Source organism: Nannospalax galili, unplaced genomic scaffold, assembly GCF_000622305.1.
Source record: "Nannospalax galili isolate Female #2095 unplaced genomic scaffold, S.galili_v1.0 scaffold1115, whole genome shotgun sequence".
Taxonomy (NCBI): domain Eukaryota; kingdom Metazoa; phylum Chordata; class Mammalia; order Rodentia; family Spalacidae; genus Nannospalax; species Nannospalax galili.
This window is the reverse complement of record NW_008336107.1, coordinates 264,192-284,114: the sequence shown is the minus strand read 5'-3', so window position 1 is coordinate 284,114 and position 19,923 is coordinate 264,192. Positions and strand designations below refer to the sequence as shown.

Genomic DNA, 19,923 nt, shown 5'->3' with positions numbered 1-19,923 from the left:
TGTTCCCCCCCCCCCCCCAGATGAGCTCTTTCAGAAAGTGGCGGAGGATTATGTCAGTGTGGCTGCTTTCCAGGTGATGACAGGTGTGTACTTTCCCCCCTGTAAGATTTTCTCCAGGCTCATGGTCTCCAGGCCTGTTGATGACTTGCCTGATCCCCCACCATAATGGTGCTGAGCTGCCACCTCTCTCTTTGACAGAGGACAAAGGTGTGGATCTGAGCCAGAAGGCAAACCCCTACTTCTACAGCTGTTGTCATCACTGAGTCACAACTCACCTGGCCTGGGAGAATTAAAGGAATTCCCCAGAGGGCTGGACCCCAACTGTTGTCTGGGCTGGAGTGGTCTGAGCTACTCCAGGTCCCCATGGCAGCAGAGGTGGCACCTGCCTATGCTAGCCTGTGGGACAGAGGCAGTATTGGGCTGACTGGGCATGAGGAAGATTAAGGGCTGATTTGAATCCCAGGTCCCTCTCCTGGACAGAACTTGTCCACAGATTAGTGGCTTCTGAACTGTAAATAAAATTAATGCACTGTGACTCAGCCCCTTCCCTACTGTGTGCACTGGGTGTCAGGACACCTAGTTTCTTTCTGGGGCCACCTGCCTGGCCTCACTTCCTTTATGAAGACATTTCCCATTTGGAAACCAAATAACTTTTTCATAGGGTTGTCAACAGAAACAAAGGGTTTTTCTTTCTTACTCTTGCTTTTTGTTTGGCGGTGCTGCTGGAGAGCAAACCCAGGGTTTTGAACATGCTAGGCAAGGATTCTACTACCGAATGATACTGCAGCTACTTTTATTTTTGGGGGGTGACAGAGAAGCTGGAGTGAAGCAATACAAGGCTCACAACTGAAGAGTAAGGAAAAACGCCTTAAGTTGTATCCAGAGATGAAAGGGTCAGCCACACCCACCTCAAGACAAGTTGGTTTAGCCAGCTCTACTTCACATGTCATGTCTAGGCCTGTGGCTCAGGACTAAGACTCAAGTCCTGAGCTTCCCAGTGACACCCAGCATGTACTTTAATGATAAGGAAACCATATTTCTGCAAGACAAAAGGTTGTGTGGATCCAAATTCAGATCCAGTTTAGCTGCTAACTTAGCAAAAGAGACTTAGTCTGGGCATGGTGGCTCACTCCCAGGACTCAGGAAGCAGGGCCAGCCACGGCTACATAGAAATACCGTGTCTCAAGAGGAGAGGGGGTGGCAAGAAGTCTTCAGCTTAAGTTTCTCACCCATAAAATGAGGTATCTACCAACTCGCTCAAGACATGAACATGAAATAAAAAGCACTTACATAAACACTTTCTCACATCCCCCCCACCTTTTTTTGCATTACTGGGGGGGCCCTAAAGGCCTTTTTTTAAGGGGGTCTTGAACTAGGATGGTGGGGGGGGGCAAATTCATTTAAGGTTCTCGTGAAGTATTAGGCCTTCCAAATATTTTTGAAAGGCTAGGTATTTTGGTAAAAAGGCAAACACTTCCTGTTTAAACAGAAGGAAGTACATTGCAGCCATTTCCAGTATTGGTGTGGGGGTGTGTCTCCAGCTAAGGGCATGTTCCCTCTTTGCCTGATTTTCTGTTCAGGCCTTAGCCAAAGTCCTGCAGGGTGCAGTACCTGCCTTTGAAGAATTCAGCATGATCTCGATATGGCCATACACCCAGAAAACGTTCTGATAGCAGGTGTAACAAGTAGGGCATACTGGTGATCCAAGCAACTGAGAAGCTATGGCTGGGGGAAGACAATAATTTGAGGTCAGCCTCAACTACATAATGAGAATTGTCTCAAAAACAAAAAACTCCAATGTATTCCATTTCTCTTTAAGTGAAATTCCTCAAGACCCTTCCTTGAACAGTGGAGGATTCCCTTGAGGGAACTGAAAGTGACACCAACCACTTCCAAGAGATACTTAGGCATCTGGAGGAAACCCATGCCACTCCATCAAATGCTCGGAGGAAGGGCTCAAAGTTGGTTTCTGCTTTTCCCAAACCAGTCCTCTCTAACATCTCCCCAGAGACAATAAAAACACAGGGCAAGGGCCATAGGAGTAAAGTTAAACTTTACTTTACAGTATTTTTTTTTCTATATACAAAGAATTACAGTACATGTTTATGGGGACTCCTAGCACAGGGCTCCCCTCTTTCACTAGGAGGTTCACTTCCAGCTGACAATCTGTGTGGGGGGGTGGTGAGAGAACACAGTGATGGACCTTGGCTGAACCCTCTCCCCCACTTCTTAAAAATACAAAGATGGCTCTCTCGTCAGCTTTCTTTGCCAAGACCTAGAAAGCCACTCTTCCATGAGCTCTTACGTGCTGCACTCACCCAACCCCACATTCAAGGACATACATACAAGGCAGCACCACCACAGCCTAGAGATCACCTGGTCTGCCCACCCTGCAAGGCTAGAACACTGGGACCCTTGATTTTTGTTCTGCACCCCTGTGTCTGCCTGTCTGCAAAGCTGTGCTAAACTTCCAGGTTTAAAGTTCCTGGAGCCCCTGGTCTGATGTTCCAACATCCTAGGAAGGCAGCTCTAGGGTAAGAACCACAAGAGTTTAATGTGGCATTTTGCTTATGCTGGTAAGGAAATACCTCTTTTGAGGCTGTAGGTGTCTAATTAAAATAGACTATTTCCTTAAGAAATACTATCCTTATTTTTCATAAGCAATCGAGATGCTATGAGTGTGGAAGAGGTAGAGGATCAGTTAATGGAGGGAGACCCCACACTCACAGCTCTTTTCCAACCTGTTCCAGGCAGGGTGGACAAAGGCTATGGACAAGGTGACCCTAGTCCTGAGAAACTCACCAGCCACCATCATCTGGATACAGGACCTCTTCCACCTCTAGATTGTACTGCACCACTCCAGGGTTGGGTTGCATGCCTCACCGAGGCTCTGCCTTCTCCCTACCTCTTACAGAGCTTAAAGGAACCTACATAAAATATCTTCTTCCCAAACAGGAACGTGGGTTTCCATGTTGCCAGTCCCTCAATCCTTGGCAGTGCTTATTTATACCATGAGATTAGCACCATCATTACGTTTTGTGTACAAAGCAATTCATATTTCAGTTTACACTAATGCAACTTTTGCACTGACCTAGGAAGCTCAGCTGAGAGCAAACTGGTCCTAACCAATCAAAGCTCCTGCAGCAGCTACCTAGCTTTAAATGACCTGGGATGTCTAACACAGACAATTTTAGTAGGAAATAGTCTTGAGGCAGCTTCTGTCCTGTTGTGATCTTGGAGGTTAGGACACTGGGCCTCTCTTATCTAATGAGGAACACCAAGAGGATGACAATATCCCAAGAAGTCTTAAGAAAAAACTCACTTTATTGGAGCTAGGGGTGAAACCCATCAAATGTAGTGCTCTCCCGATTACTCTGCATGGAGAAATCCTTCCTGCCCTTTGGTTCTCCTGGAATCACACTGGAGAACCTGGGAGTCTAGCTTTAGTGAGCTGACAGTGCAGAGCTGTGAAGGCTCACTACTGTATTTCATGCCCTGACTGTAGTGTGGGAGGTAAAGGATACAAAGAATAGAATTCTGTTTGCCAATGCTAAAGATGTAGATTTGGTTCAAAAAACTTAAGTGATTTAAATCATTTCAAACTAACTTTAGGGAACGAGGCATTTTAAAATACGGATGTTTTGTAATGCCAAAGATGTGGATTTGGTTTAAAAAAATTAAGTGATTTAAGTCATCTCAAACTCAGTAAAAACTCAGTAACTTTAGGGAAGCAGACATTAAAAAATATAGATATTTTATAATGCCAAAAATGAGGATTTAGTTTTTTTAAAAAGTGATTTAAAATCATCTCAAACTCAACAACTTTAGGGAAGCAGACATTTAAAAATACAGATGTTTTGTAAACAATGTTTTCTATAAAATGGGTTGGCTCCAGCAGGAGGAACAAATAAGGCTTTGAATGCAATTTTCAATGACTCAATTTTTTTCCTAGCTTACAAGAGAGGTATTAGTTACTTATGGAGCATTTCTGCCTTTGATTTATCCCTTGAAAATACTTTCTAGGGAGCTGGCTCATGGGTAGACTCTCTGGACATCCTAATTCTAAGCACTTAGCCAAATGCCAATGCCAGAATACCACCCTGTACAACAGTCAGAAGTTTCTAAAAGATTTCCTTCACTGCCAATTCATATTAAGGATCTTCATACAGGCTTCAAGAGAAGTACAAAAGAATAGCAAGGTCACCCTCTTCCCACCTGAACACAAGTCATTTCCCAGCACTTGGGCTTCTAAATGGATAGTGACTGCTGCCATTACTTTAACACTACTCAGATGCTGTAAGTGGGTCTCAGCTCGAATTTCTAGTTTCAAGAACCTGAGACTCTTTAATAGCCATGGATAGAAGCTTGCTTGTCCATTAGGAGGACTGTCTTGCTCCCCCCGCCCCCCAACAAACGCCCAAATACACAGCTCAGAAGTTGTTTTCTCAGGCAGGTCTGGAATGAAGGCTCCAATGAATGGTGGTGAATGGAAAATATCAAAACAAAACCAAAGTGGCCAATCATGCATGGCCCCCTATCCCTCACTCCCTCCTGTCCTGTGAGATATTTCTGGATAGCTGTCAAAGCCAATTACCTACTGAAGCCTACTTTAGAGAAGCTATTTCAAGACCAAACTTCTCCACTTAAAATTTTTACATAGCCTGCAACCCCTCCCACCCTCCCACCCCCAATTCACAGTTTATTTAATGAAACAGAGCTACGGTAGTCAAACACACAACATAGTGAAAGGAGATTCTGACAGTGCAGTGCAGATACCTTTTTCTGATCACAACTACAGATGACAGGAGATCAAAGGGCACAGGACTGGCACCAAGCAAACCTACTCACACAACCTAAGGAATCAGGGAAGGGGCCTAACTAGCTGCATTTATATACTTATTCTCACACATGATAAATACTTAATATAGTGAACTTTAATGTTCTGGTTGAATTTCTTTAAAAATATCTTTATGGTTTAAAATTCTTTTAAAAGAAAATAAGATGCTTTCTGTTTTCTCTTCCTTTTAAACAAAGAGCTTTTCCACTCTGATGATGTGGGAAGAGATGATGAAAGGGGAGAACTAGGCAGGTGGAATTCACAGAGGAGATTCCGAGGTTTCAGTGAAATGCAGGGATTAGGTGTCCAAACTTGGGACAGCCCTGCCTCAGCCTCATCCATCTGCCTGAGTTCAAGTGTCTCAATCCCAGAGACAGACTTTGGGAAATAAAAGCATATTCTACTTTTACTTTTTATATAAAGCGCAAATGCTTCTATAATAACTACTGTTCCTTCCTCTTGAGAAGTGAGTTAACTTCAACAGGAATTTAGGGAGGAGGAAACTGGGGCAAAATACAGAACCCTGCTGAGGGTGAAAAACTGTAAAGAGAGAAAGGAGATGGTGATGGTGGCTAAATATGCTGGCTAAGTTGGCAAAGCAAACAGGTAAACACATTTGGTCTAAGGACAAAGGACAGGTGGATTTGATGGAACTAGCCAAACAGCACTTTCTGTTGGCAGTTGGGTGAGCTGGGGAAATGGTAGGGCAGGGTAGCACCAACAGATTTCCCAGCCCTTGGGCCCCAGCTCAGGGCAGCAGTAACAGATAATCAGCAGTTGAGGAGTCATCTCTTAGACTGGACATTGCTCCAAACACCACATCTCTCTCCAGTCTTAGGAAAGGGTTCTGGCTTGCCACTGAGCGGTTACCAGGCATGTGCTCTCCATAATAGAAAGTACAGCAATAAAGGGAGGTGAGGTGGGCTTCTTCCTTTTGGTTTGGAGGGCACAAGACTGGGAGTGAAGCAATTTTCCACCAGGCTTTCTCACTTCTTCAAAGTGGTGTGTCTTTCTTGGAGCTTGCCAGAAATTCCCTAAATCCACTGCCCGAGACTGAAATCTGAAAGCACCTGAGTGTTAGAGGAAATGGGGATGGGGTTCTTGTAAAAGGATAATTGGTAGAAAAAAAAGGTAAATTTGCCAATTGCCCTTGTCCATTTCTGGGACACTACATTCTCAAGAGTCTGTGCTCCCTCTAACCAGACGCTCCTCCAAGGACAAATCCTCAGACTGCCTAACAGAGGTGGCAGCAGCTGCCCCAGCCAACAGCTTACCTCGGCCTTGATGCAGCACCTTTCCACCTACAGAGAAGAGCTTTTCAGGTCCATGGCATGCACATATATGCATGCACGGTCAACCAGGAGACACATGTTCAACATAGACACTTTTGGGGGCCATAAAAAACCATTTGAAAATGAACCTTGAAACCCAGGGCCTCTCAGTACTTTCTGTTGTTTCCTGGTCAGAGGTCCCTGAAAACAGCCTGGGAACCCAATAAGGCAAGATAGGCTCATAGGGATCAGGCTTTATGTATTTCTGTATTTCTCATCAGTGTCTAGCCTCCTGGCCTAGCATATGCTAGGACCATATCAATGCTCAGGAAATTGCCTCTGATCTAAATGAACATTAGATCCTCCTAAAGGCTTATCAGATGCTCTCAATGGGGTACTGCAGGGCTAGGAAAATAGCTTTGAGAGCCCCCTATTCTTTCAAACTTGACCAGTGGAACTGAATTCCATTCTTGATTCCAGAGTGGACTTTTTATTTTAAGTTGACCATATGTAAAAGTTACGGCAAAGAGACTCAAGTCTGTCTGTCTCCTTGACCTGGGGCCCAATGGATTTCCATACATGGTTCACACAACCACAAGTTCCCATGGGCTGATGTCACCAGAGTTCTGAGTGTTGGTATATAAGGAAAGAATAACAGTGAAAAGTGTTGGGGTATGTCTGTTTTCCAAGAAATAAAAAGATCCCCCTCCCCAAATGGTACCCTGGGGACAGCTTGTCTGGTTATGTGACATTTACTGATATTATTTCTTTTCTGACTCTGCACATTTGCGACTAGAAGGAGCCTGGTTAAGAGCTTGAAGTGTATTTTGCTCTGGTTTGGGGTCTTGCGCTCTTCCAAGGGACCAGCAAGTTTGTGCCAATGTCTGTGTGCCCCCAGCAGACCAGCAAGACTGGGCTAGTGTTTGTCCAGCCACTATGGGCCAGAGCCCTGCCCCTGGCGAGGATTTTCCCAGGCCCCATGGACTGTGTTCTGTGGTTGCCAACTTCTTCTCTTCTGTGGGGAGGGAAGCTGAGACCTTCCCAAGAGACCTGAAGGACTGCCCACTCCTGGCAGCAAGTCCAGGTAGTTGGTGGCCTCTAGACATCTGCTTCACCTGTTTTACCAGGCCTGGAGCTTGGCTGGGAGGCCCTGGGATCTGCTCAGCTCCTGCAGGAGCTCTTCCTGAGGCTTGAATTGCTGATTCATATAAAAAAGCCTTGGCAGGAGGTGGAGAAAGAAGTCTAGCCTGGGTGAGTGATTTAACAGCTTGCCAAGGGTGTTCTGAAGGGGCTGCTGCTTTTCCAGGTGGTTGGAGAAGGGGATCTGATATAGTGCCTTTCTCCACAGCTCGTGGCATATGCCCCAGACCTTTGCTGGAAGGCCAGGAGCTTGATTCCAGCATTGGCATCTTTTCATCAGCCTGTGGTGTGACCTCATGAGGAGAAGCAGCCCGCTCCTTCTGTCGAGGAGTTAGGTCTAGGAGATCCATCACCAAAGCAGCTCTGTGTTTTGATTGAGTGTTCTGGTCTACAGGCCTCAGTGCTTTCTCTTTAGCTACCAGGGACTGGACCACAGCTGACAGTACTTTCTCAGGAGGTGGAAGTCTCTGGGACAAAGAAGCATGGGATTTGTCTGGGGGCCTGTCAGAAGTCTGGGGTTTGGGACTGCTGGTAGCCAGCAGCCTGTCTGTTGGTGAAAGTCTCAGGCCAGCGGGAGCTGGGGTTTTCTCCAGTGACTGGGACCTTGGGCTGGCAGCACCTATGGATTTATCCAGCCTTGGGTCTGTCATTCCCAAAGGTCTTTCCAGTGGCAGGGACCTGACTGAGGATGAGGAGCTTGGGTTGGTCATTGGAGAGGTTTTGTCAGATAGCTGAGGTCTTGGTCCTTCCATAGCAGGTGGTCTGTCCAGTGGCCTCTGGCAGGATACCAAAGACTGGGATTTGGTCCTTGACTCAGCAAGGTCTCTGACCCTATCTAAAAGGTGGGAACTAGAGTCAGTTCTCTCTGGAGGTCTTTCAGGTAGCAGTGGCCTCTGACAAGTCCCTGTCAGAGTTTTTTTGGAGAGTGGCAATATCTGGGAGGCATCAGTAGGTGGCTTATCAGACATCTTGGACCCCTGAGTAGCCATTGCTGATGACTGTTCTGCCAGGTGAGTGCTGGGGCTTGGAGGCAGCGGTACTGGGGGAGGCACATACTCACGGATCTCCCCTGGTTCCAGAGGGTTGGGCCCACAGGGATCATGTTCAGTACAAGACAGGCGCCCATCGAGCTTAGAAATGAAAAGCATCCCTTCTCGATGCTGCTTGCAAAAGGAGCTGGGGCACATCTCACAAAAGGAGGCTGCTTCTTTTCCACAGACATCACACTGGTGCCAAGGACACTCCCACTTCCCTGAAAAGAAGAGTGAAGGAAAGCTTAGAGAAAATAAGTGCATGTGAGATGGACCATGGCCCTGGGACTGGTCCACAGGAGTGGCTGCAAAGCCTCCTTCAAACTGCCACATTCTTCAGAGAGTTCTTGCCACTCACCTGCCATTACTCCTTCCCCAGAATTTCAGCTTCCTCTTCTGCACAAAACAATATATAAAATAACAGCAAAGAATCAAGGTTGAGTAACTAAGCATTAACTAAATACAACTAAGAGACTATTTCTAGCAAGAAGGGCTGTACAGTAGGAAAATCATCCAAATAAAACCCAAAATTCCTCTTAGACGAAACATTTAGTAACATTTTCAGATTTTTGTGAATTGTTCTAGATAGCCTTTATTATTTAGGTTATTGGTTTGTTTTTTTGAGATAGGGTCTCACACTATGCAGCCCAACATTACCTTAACCTAGATATCCTTTCTAAGTATACCAACATGCCCAGCTCTAGAAAGCTTTTAAATATTCCACCCAGCCCTAGACAGCTTTTAAATATTCTACTAAAAGAGGAACCAGCTTTTTACATTGCTTATTTTGTTAGACAGTAATAAAATATATACAGTTGCAAAAAAGGGGAAGCTGACTCACCTTTGCTGAATTTTAAGTCTTGAAACCAGGACAAAATTTTATCTGGATTATCCATGAAGAATCAGTGGAAAAGGCCTAAAACTAACTTGAACATATATCTACTTCTCCCCACTTCATGAAACCTGAGTTTCAACCATGGAAAGTGTTTTCATCTCTAAATAAATTATACTAGACCTCATGTTGGAACACAAGGAAGATCATATTGATTGCATCCTAGGCCATTTGATAGCCCTAAGTCATGATTCTGAAACAATTCCTTATTTTCATTTTCTGGTACTGACAAGACAATGGAATGGCTCTACCTTCACTCTACTTGACTTTCTGTATTACCACCCTGGAAAACACAAACTGAAAGCCAATTCCCCCTGACTTCCACTTCAAAGATCTCTACTTCTGTACTTCTTGGAAGCAGGCCATCAGTGATGTATAGTAACTTCCCTCTAAAATGGCTCTCTAACAACACTCTCTAAAATCCTAAGCCCTAAATCACTGCCCAAAGGACATCAACTTCTCTCACCATAATTCCTAAGTATTGCATCTAACTGAGGGTTCTCGTGTGTAAATTGACACATCTACCTCTCTACAAAGAAAAAATCTACTCTGTAAAGTAGGAGACCCCAGTGAAAGTGAGAAAAGTAACGAATGGGTAAAAAGTTATCTTTCAGTCTGTACTTCACTGACTTGAACAATATATAGTATCTACTCTGCCTCATTCTTTTTTTCTATAAAAAGAACATGATTTAGTAGTCCTGGAGTCAGAAAACTTGACTTTCAATTCAGCTCTTTCATCTGTTTGCAACAAGTCATCAATTTTAACTTGTCGTTTCCCCATGTACCTTACAGGCAGAAAATAAATCTTCCAGGGTTTCTGGAAAGATGAAATAATGTAAATGGAAATAAAGCAACTTTCTGCTCTATAACCTAGGATTCTAAGCCTTTGTTACTTATTGCTAGGATAAGAACATGGCTCTAACACTCAATAGTGTGCATGTGCAGATCAAGTAACATCCTCTTTCAGAATCAAGTGACATCAGACCCTGAAAATTCTGACAGAAAGCAGGAAATACTCTGAATGGATGTAGGCACCAACCTGCTGGTCGCTTGGTCAGATTGAGACAGTCTGCATGATAAACTTTCGGGCAGCCTGGCTTCTTGCAGGAGACGAGCTGACCAGCATCCCCACAGCTGAAACACTCATCCTCTCTCTCTTTTGTGACTTCACCTTGGCTCCTGCGCTTCCCCTGTTGCTTCTTCTTGAATTTCTTTGACTTTTCTTCAGTGACAATGGGTTGATTCTAGAGGTCAGACATTGATCAGTCAGTATCCTGTCAATAACTTAGGCATGCAATCTTGACTAGGTTAACTATCCTCTCACCTATTTCTTCTCTGCAAAAAGACAATACTCAGAAAACTGGGCCTGGCATGGTGGCACATACCTTTAATCCCAGCACTTGGGAGACAGAGGCAGGTGGATTTCTGAGTTCAAGGTCAGCCTGGTCTAGAAAGCAAGTTCCAAGCCAGATGGGTCTATAGGGTAACTCTGTCTCAAACAAACAGACAAACAATCAAACAAATGATTCAGAGAATGCTGCAAAGATGATAAAGAGAAAATGCAGGAAGGCACCTGTGTGTATTCTAGACAGCCATTCATGGCAGCATTAACTTTATTTTTTGTCTTTTTGAGACACAGTCTCCCTGTAGTTGCAGCTGGCCTGGAACTCCCTCTGTAGACCAGGCTGCCTTGACCTCACAAAGATCTACCTGCCTCTGCCTCCCAAGTGCTGAGATTAAAGGTGTGGGCCACCAGGCCTGGCTGGTAGCATTAACTTTAATCTTAATTGTTCTAGCTTTGACCTTTGGGAACTCTTTCATATGGTTCTCTCTTTGTGTCATAGCTCCATCACTGTATATTTTAGCACTGCTTTGATTTTTAAATAATTTATTCCCCATTTATTTGTGTATGCTATGGTACTCATGTGGCGGTCAGAGGGCAACTTGAGGGAGATAGCTCTCTCCTTCCATCTTTATGTGAGTTCTAAGGATCGAAGTCAGGTCACCAGCCTTGGTAGCAAGCACCCTTACCCACTGAACCATACTGCAGGCCTTGAAATAGCCATCCTCTTGCCTCTGCCTCCCTAGTGCTGGGATTACAGGAATGTGGAACCAAACCCAGTTACTTATCACTTTTGTATCAAATAGTCTTTAAAGTTGAACAAAAGAGAAAAATATACTTCTTTTTGTTAACACAGAAGCCTAGTATTAAAGACCACCTATTGTGTAATTTTTATTTGTGTACATGCCTATTTCAAAGCTAGAGATTTCTGTGTGTACATGTAATAATAATCCTTAATTTATTCAACAAACCTTCACTTAACACTGCTTAGGAAGACAGAAAATTAATTCAGCCTTTGTTCTGAACAAGGCATCTTTAGGTCAAATTAGGTTAATGTCTACAACTCCCAGTATAGACCTGGTCCAGCCAGCAGTAGGCTTAATTTTAAAGCTACTATTCTGACAGGCTAAAGTTCATTAATATCCATTGTGATCTCCATTTCTAACCTTGTGCTCTGGCACTTCATCCTGTTTCATAAGTGAAATTTCATACACACCTCCAGGATACAGAAATTTGATCCCATTAACTACAGGGTAAATGCAATTATTTAAACTTACAGGAAACGCATTAGCTATTTAGTAACCAACTAATGTAATACAGAAATGGTTTCCTTATTTAAGGAGACAAAATAACATTAACAGGTATTTCGCATTTTCACTTACTGTTGGTCAAAATGATTTATTCCTCATATTGATTTCTGTGCATTTTTCATTCTGTATTGCTGATCTGCATAACAAACCTAACTGAAATACCCATTAGGTATCACAGGATAGCTGGACTCAGTGGTGGTACACACCTTTACTAGTACTCGGGAGGCAGAGGCAGGCAGATCTCTGTGAGATAGAGGCCAGCCTGGTCTACATAGTGAGTTCCAGGCCAGCTTTGGCTACAGGGAGATCCTACCTCAAAAAAAAAAAAAAAAAAAGACCAAACAAACAAACATGAAACAAAGAGTCATGGGGTAGCCTACTTTGAACCTAAATTAAACTTCAATTTTCGGTGCCATTATTATTTACGAGGGAAATACTGAAGCATCTAAGGTGTTCACTACCTATTATAGTCAGACCATTATATAAACAACCGCTAAAAAATGATGGCTAAGTTGGGCATGGTGGAGCATAGCTTTAATCCAAACACTTGGGATACAGAATCAAGCAGATTTATTTGAGTTTCAGGCCAGCCTGGTCAACATAGTGAGACCTTTTCTTCCCCCCCCCGCCACCCCCCAAAAAAGATGATATGCTCACTTCAACAGCAGCACTATACTACAATTGGAATGATATAGAGATTAGCATGGCTCTTTTGCAACGATGGCATACAAATCCGAGAAGCATTTCACATTTAAAAAAAAAAGATGGTTAAGATCACATAGGACAGGTGGGATAAAAGTTTATAAATGAAAAGAAAAATACCAGGAGCTAAAGAAATGGGTCAGCAGGTAAAGACACTTGCTGCCAAGCCTGAAAGCTCTGGAAAAAACTACCTTAAGTTGTTCTGTGACATACATACACAAAATAAACATATGTTAAAACAACAACACAATGAAACCAACAAGGTATTGGAGTCTACACCTGTAATCCCAGCACTCAGGAGGCAGAAGTAAGAATAAGCTTCAAGAGTTCAAGGCTATGAGCCTCTTAAAAAAAGTCTGTAAATGAACCTTAAAAGTTGTAACATTAAGCCAGGTATGGTGGCACAATCCTTTAATTCCAGCACTCAGGAGGCAGAGGCAGATGGATTTCTGAGATCAAGGTCAGCCTGGTCTATATAGTTTATATAGTTTCAGGCCAACTGTGGCTACAGGGAGACCTTGTCTCAAAAAAGAAAAAAAATTATTGCATTGCAACTCAAAGTGTGTATCAACACAGGAAGACAAAGTTTATATTTTGTTATAACAATGGGATTAAGAGAGAGAGTGTGTGTGTGTATATGTATATATGGTGGTGCTGAGGATTGAACCTGGGACTTTGTACAGGCCAAGAAAACATCCTATCACTAAACTAAATCTTCAGTCTAGTATTCTACTTGTATCTATAGGGATATACTGTGATAAACTGTATTTTCTTTGATACCTCTAGAAAGAAAAACAATCACAGACACCTGGAGGATTTTAGTAGCTTATCAGAAGGTATGACAAAGATGTAGGAAGTAACCTACTTCAGTTTTTGTGGCTAACAACTAGATCATGAGAATGCTCAGTAAACTGTCAGTGGCACTACTGATAATCAATTTCATTATTTCAAAGAAGCAGCTTCTTAAAATGAAGACTTGTCCCTAACATTGTCAGGAAAGGAGGACTGTACCAGTGTCCCCAATGTACAAGGTTGGAAGGCAGTACCTTTGGCCTCACACCCAAGAAGCCACTGCAGTTCGGAGCTCCACATTTGCAAACTGTTTTTCCATTCCCAAGACACTCTAGGTTGTAATTGAAGGTAAGTTCAGTGCCTGCATAAGAGACCACAAAAATATTTATATCTATGGTTACATTATTAATTTGTTAATTACAAAGGATATTAACTTTTATAAGAATAATTTTAAAGAGGACAAAAAAGGATTTATTCTAACAATCCTATATTGTTAGCGAATTCATTTTAATAACCAAGAAACTTAAATGGCTTAATATTTAAAATAACTTTACCTGTGAGGCATTATCTCATTTTTTTCCCGTTTTCTAAACATTTAGATTCAAAATATACTAACTCAATAAAACCAACTTAATGCCAGCAGGGCAGTACACATTTATAATCTCAGCATTGAAAAGCAGAGGCAGGAGGATCACTGCAAGTTTGTGACCAGTTTGGTCTACACAGCACACTAGCACTCAATAATATAGAGACTATATCTCCACTACAAAACAACACAACAACAACATCATGTTGTTGGGATGAGGAGACAGCTCAGTGGGTAAATGTACTTGTTATGTAGGCATGAAGAACTGAGAATTTCTTGAGCCCACAGAAAAGCTAGATGAGGGTGGAGACTGGAGAGAGAATTAATTACTAGAAGCTCATGGGCCAGCTAGCTTGGCATATGCAGCAGAAAACCAACAAAGAAACCCTATCTCAAAATAAGATAGAAGGTGGGAACCAACATTTGAAGTTGTCCTTTGACATTCACAGGCTTACTATGGCACCTGCACACGCGCACGTGCACACACACACACACACACCTTACTTTATCATTGTGCCAGGCATGGACATTACAAGTATGGCGAACACCTGCCAGCATGTATCCATGTGAGCACATCTTATCTGGAAGCACTCAAGGAAGAGATGCTTCAGTGCAGACTAATACTAATACCGGTGATACATGCCAGAACAGGGATGAGAGGACAACCTATATGAGAGGGGTTGGTTCTTTCCTTCTACCATGTGTGTTCTAAAAAAAAAGAGAGAGAAAAATCAAGTTCAGGGGAAAAAAAAAACAAAAAAAAACAAAATCCAAACTCAGGTCATCAGGCTTGGCTGGCAAGTGTCTTTACATGCTGAGCCATCTGGCCAGTTCTGACATAAATTCTAACAGTGTGAACAATAAAGCCAGGTTTTCATCTAATGTTGGAAATCTCTTTCTTTCTTTGGCTGAACTAACTATACAGCTAAGTCATTTATATTTACAGCTCATGTTGCAGGAATAAAAGAATAAAAAGATTCATTTGAGCTCATTAAGAGGCTCAGAACAAACTTACACAAACCAAGACCAATCAAGGTAACAGCAGGGTTGTGGCTCCCACCTCATGCCAGCTGCAGAATTACTGGCCTGAATATGTATGATGTTACTTAATCTAACCTCTTATGAAAAAATTATGAATAGAGGCTGGTGGTGAAGCACACGGAGGAGCAAATGCATAGCATCTATGATTTCCTAAATTTGGCTCAGCAGTTAAGAACCCTAGTTGTTCTTGCAGAAGACTCAGGTTTGAATACCAGCACCCACATGGCGGCTAACAACTGTCTGTAACTCCAGTCCCAGGGGATCTGACAGCCTCATCTAACTTCTGTGGGCATTGCATGACATGGGTGCACTTACCTACATGCAGGCAATACATGCACACACATAAAATAATAAATTTAAAAAAAAAAAGAACCTTTATGTGGTAGAGCCCAATGCTACGTCTTAAGGTTCAGCATTCATAAAGAAAACACTGATACCATTTTATATGAGTTCAGTATAGAATAAACCTTAATGTATCTGGAAAAGAGCCCCAGAGAACAAGGACACAAAGAGTGAGGACAGTGTACAAGAGAAAATATGTGAGAGGTGATGTAGGTAGGGCTTGGGAAGTTGGATAAAAAGGTCCAACTGTATCAGCTCAAACCTCACCTCTGATATAAACTTGGGCGGTTTATCACATTCTGTCTTATTTCCCCAATCAATGAACTGACTGGAAGCCAAGGTACAAGGCCCATGAATTCCAACATTAGGCTACTTAAATTGAGAGAATATAAGAAGAGAAACCTGTGGCTAGACATAGGAAGAATTGGCCATTCCCATGGATACAGAACAAAGGCTCTGAGTAGACATGTTATAATGAAAACAGTACTCAAGATATTAGACGATGATGGTATAATATTTGAGAAATCACTGATAAAAAGAGGTATAAGATTCAAGAATCTATAATCTATTATTACACAGTAATACTGACTGGCAAGTTATAAAGAAGAGAGATACTTTTGTTGGAGTCAAAGTTTTAAAACATGAGTATAAGGCCAGGAGTGGTGGCATACACCTTTAATCCCAGCACTGGGGAGGCAGAGGCAAGCAGATCTCTGTGAATTCAAGGCCAGCCTGGTCTGCATAGTGCATTCCAGGTCAGGTGGGTCTACCGGGAGACCTTAAAAAAAAAAAAAAAAAAAAAAAAAAAAAAAAAAACTTAAACATTTAAAAAAAGATGAGTATAATTTTTAGACAAGCAGAACACACAGTTTCATATTCAAATTTTGTTATCTTCACTTAATAATTTATAGGCAGCAAATGCAAAATAAGGCAAAGGAACTAGTGGCTAAATTTTTAAAGTGTGAATTGTGTGAACTTCTAACACAGATGTTATGACATATGTGTAGATCCACAACACACACACACAAAAAGAATAAATTACTGCTGAGCAATATTTACACTGTAAAGATATATAAAGATACAGTATGCGGGGGTGTGTGCATGTGTAAGGAAGAGAAAACAACACATTAAAAAAACAACAGAGGGCTGGAGAGATGGCTCAGTGGTTAAGAGTACTTGCTGCTCTTTCAGAAGACCCAAGTTCAGCTCACAGCACCCATACTGGGGGCAAACAACTGCCTATAACTCCAGCTCCAGGGGACCCAACGTCCTCTCTGGCTTCTGCAGGCATTTGGATACACTAACACTGACACATAAACATAAATAAAAACAAATACAAAAAACAAACGCAAAAGAATATACACATAGAACATGGACTGGTCATATCTGCTTTACTTCTATCTATCATTCAAGCACCCACCCATCCATCTCGTGCAATGCCCAGAGAGGTCAGAAGTTATGGATGGTTTTTAGCCACCACGTGGGTGTTGGGAATTGAACTCAGGTCCTCTGCAAGAGCAGCGAATGCTCTGAACTGCTGAGCCATCTCCCAAGCCCATTAAATAAACACTTTAATACTTGTGGGGCTGGAGGCAGTGGAGGATGAGTGGTCGGTGACCAGGCACTGCCATCCTTGAGGTGCAGGCCACTGTGATTCTTGAAATCATGAATACTGTTTATAGCCCTGGATCTTCTGGGGTTCCCTATGCAAATGCCAAAGGAATTCAACTGGCTTCCCTGTGGGCTATGCAGCAGCTCCTGCCTATTCTCCTAACATGTGCCCAGGAGTGAATCCTACCTTCCAAATAGGCTACACTCCTGGCACACATTATAAAGTGTCCTGCTCCTGTCCTCCTACCCCAACCTCTACCAAACGGCTGTGTACCCCATGAGAAGTGCCTATACCCAGCAGAGCTCATATGCCCAGCAAGGTACATACTACACACAGCCACTGTATGTAGCACCCCCCATGTCATCCACCACACTACAGTGGTGCAGCCCAATGTAGATGCCAGTGACAGTCTACTCTCCTCGCATCCTTCCTCCTAGAGGCAATGAGGTCACCATGGCCATGGCAGCAGGTATCCTGCTGAGTGCTCATTCTCCAACTCCTGTTGTCCCTCACTGTGCCTATATACCAGGGCCCAGCAACACAGACCTACAGCTATATGCCCCCTTAGTGGTGATAACCCTGAAAATTAATATTTGAGGATGGAGCTGTGCAGCCACATCATTGAGTTCCACAGCTGGGTGCTGCAGGCCTTATGTCTCCAACCAGGACTTTCTCTTTGTTTTTTTTTGTGGTTGTTTTTTTTTTGGGGGGGGGGTCCTTTCTGAGACAAGGTCTTCCTATAGACCCAGCTGGCCTCAAACTCACAGAGATTTGCCTGCCACTGCCTCCCAAGTGCTAGGATTAAAGGCATTCGTCACCATGCCCACCTGGCTCAGGACTTTCTTCTTAATGCTCTCAACATTTAGCTAAACACCAGCCCAGCAGGTCCCAGCACCACTAGTCTCCAACTAACTCTGTGGGTTGGTCTTAAAGCAAACCCCGTTTTGTGGACTGCCTGGTAATTTTTTTAGCTAACTAGTGATAAAAAGGGAGTATTGGGGCTAGAGAGATGGTTCAGTGGTTATGCACTGAATGCTCTAGCAGAGGACGGATGTTCAATTCCCAGCACCCACACGGTGACTACGAACTGTCTTTAACTCCAGTTCCAAAGGAATCAGACGCCCTCTTCTGACCTCGGCGGCACTGCACAACACAGGTGCACTCACATACATGCAGGCAATACACTCGTCATACACATAAAATAAAAATAAATATTTTTTAAAAGGGAGCATTAATATATTCTGGAAAAAAAAACAAAAAACCTCAAAAAAAAACCCTTAATACGTGTTCTGGTTACAATTATCTCACTCCTGCATTTTTACAGAGACACAGGGTACCAAAGCAGACCATGACAGAGTTGGACAATCAAACTACCAGTTCTTAGGTATCTCAGAAAGAGTTGGGTTTATTTTAACATAAGGGTAAATTCAATAGTAAGGTACTTGCCTAGTATACAATGAGGGACTGGGTTTGATACCCAACACCACAAAATGGGGGAGAGGAAACAGACAATCAGATATGGATGATTGAGAGGTGTATCTTTGGTAGTTATAGTAACATTACAGCAAATATGGAAGGAAAGATGAAAAAGACTTGGGAGAACTATCAATTTCTAAGGCAGGCCAGTTGTTTTTTTTGGGGGGAGGGGGTTGTATTAAAGTTCAAGGCCTAGAAGGATCTGGAGAGATGGTTCATTGGTTAAGAGCATTGGGTGCTCTTGTAGTGCACTGGGGTGGGGGTGGGGGTGTAGTTTGGTTCCCAGTACCCACATAGTAGTTAATACCACCTACAACCCCACTCTTCTGGCCTCTGAGAGCACTGTATAACATGAGGACACTTATATATATGCAGGTACAACACTTATGTACATAAAATAAAAACAATTTTTTTTTGGTCTTTTTGAGACTGGGTCTCCCTGTAGCCCCAGATGGCCTGGATGTAGATCAAGCTGGCCTTGAACTCACAGATATCTGCCTGCCTCTGCCTCCCAAGTGCTGGGACTAAAGGCGTGTGCCACCATGCCCGGCCAATTAAAAAAAAATTTTTTTTTTAAATAAAAAAAAAAAATTTAAAGGCCTAGAAACTTGTTCCCTTAAGCCCACTCATGTTCAACCATAAAGGCATTATGCTACATGAAAGACTGGTCACAAAAGGGCAGGTATATTTTTTGTTTTATTTTATGTGTATGAGTGTTATACCTGCATGTAAATGCACCCATGTAATTCAGTACCCATGAATGCCAGAAGAGGGGATTGGCTCCCCTGGAACTGGAGTTATGGACGGTTGTTAGCCACTATGTGGGTTCTAGAAATCGAACTCAGGTCCTCTGGAAGACCAGTCAATGTTCATAACCACAGAACCATCCCTCCAGCCCCCTCCACCCAAGAACAGGTATTATATGATTATAATAAAAGTTCTCACAAAAAATCCAGAGATAGAATTTGGTGATTAGGAAGGGATATTGGGGAGAGAATAGGAACACTTTTTGAACTGCACAGCCAAAATGGTTAAAATTACCACTTTTATGTCTATTAAATCAAAAAATAAAAACAAAATGAAATAAACAATAAAAAAAGTATACCCATGTACCTTCTAGAAAACTTTGCATGTCTATGTATCCTTGGAAATTGGAGAGTTCCCTTTGAGTAGAGGTCAAGTAAGAATTTTAAATAAGGGGGCTAGAGAGATAGTTCAGCAGTTAAGAGCACTGACTGCTCTTGCAGAGGACTCGGGTTCGATTTCCAGCACCCACATGGCAGCTATGAATCATCCTTAACTCTAGTTCCAGGGGAATCTGAAGCCCTCTTCTGACCGCTGTGGCACTGTACAACACAGGTGCACTCACATACATGCAGGCAATATATTCATATATATAAAATAAAAAGAATAAATAGCTGGGCGTGGTGGTGCACACCTTTAATCCCAGCACTGGGGAGGCAAAGGTAGGCAGATCTCTGTGAGGTCAAGGCCAGCCTGGTCTACATAGTGAGTTCCAGGACAGCTGGGGCTACAGGGAGACCCTGTC

General features: G+C 42.9%; 2 protein-coding genes, 1 non-coding gene and 1 pseudogene across 11 annotated transcripts in view; 3 read left to right on the top strand and 1 right to left on the bottom strand.

Moving 5' to 3' along the window:
* Positions 1-539, top strand: part of Rab24 (RAB24, member RAS oncogene family) — a 2,100-nt gene extending 1,561 nt beyond the window's left edge. The window contains exons 7-8 of the mRNA XM_008830929.3: positions 21-83; positions 199-539. Of these exons, the coding sequence (XP_008829151.1) occupies positions 21-83; positions 199-263 (128 nt within the window). The 3' untranslated portion in view covers positions 264-539. The remainder of the gene's footprint in view (positions 1-20; positions 84-198) is intronic.
* Positions 540-4,792: 4,253 nt separating this feature from the next.
* Positions 4,793-19,923, bottom strand: part of Nsd1 (nuclear receptor binding SET domain protein 1) — a 171,221-nt gene continuing 156,090 nt past the window's right edge. For 8 of the 9 annotated variants that reach the window (XM_029562424.1, XM_017797582.2, XM_029562425.1 and 5 more), the window contains 3 exons: positions 13,572-13,678; positions 10,211-10,415; positions 4,793-8,500 (listed from right to left, as the gene is read on the bottom strand). In XM_029562424.1, coding sequence (XP_029418284.1) covers positions 6,870-8,500; positions 10,211-10,415; positions 13,572-13,678 — 1,943 coding nt within the window. In that variant the 3' untranslated portion in view covers positions 4,793-6,869. Of the gene's footprint in view, positions 8,501-8,637; positions 8,676-10,210; positions 10,416-13,571; positions 13,679-19,923 lie in introns of all 9 variants that reach the window. The other variant, XM_029562430.1, reaches the window with a different exon arrangement.
* Positions 12,474-12,578, top strand: LOC115069996. The gene has a single exon (XR_003849213.1). It is a non-coding gene; the product is annotated as a U6 spliceosomal RNA (small nuclear RNA).
* LOC103732355 lies at positions 16,946-17,559 on the top strand (annotated as a pseudogene).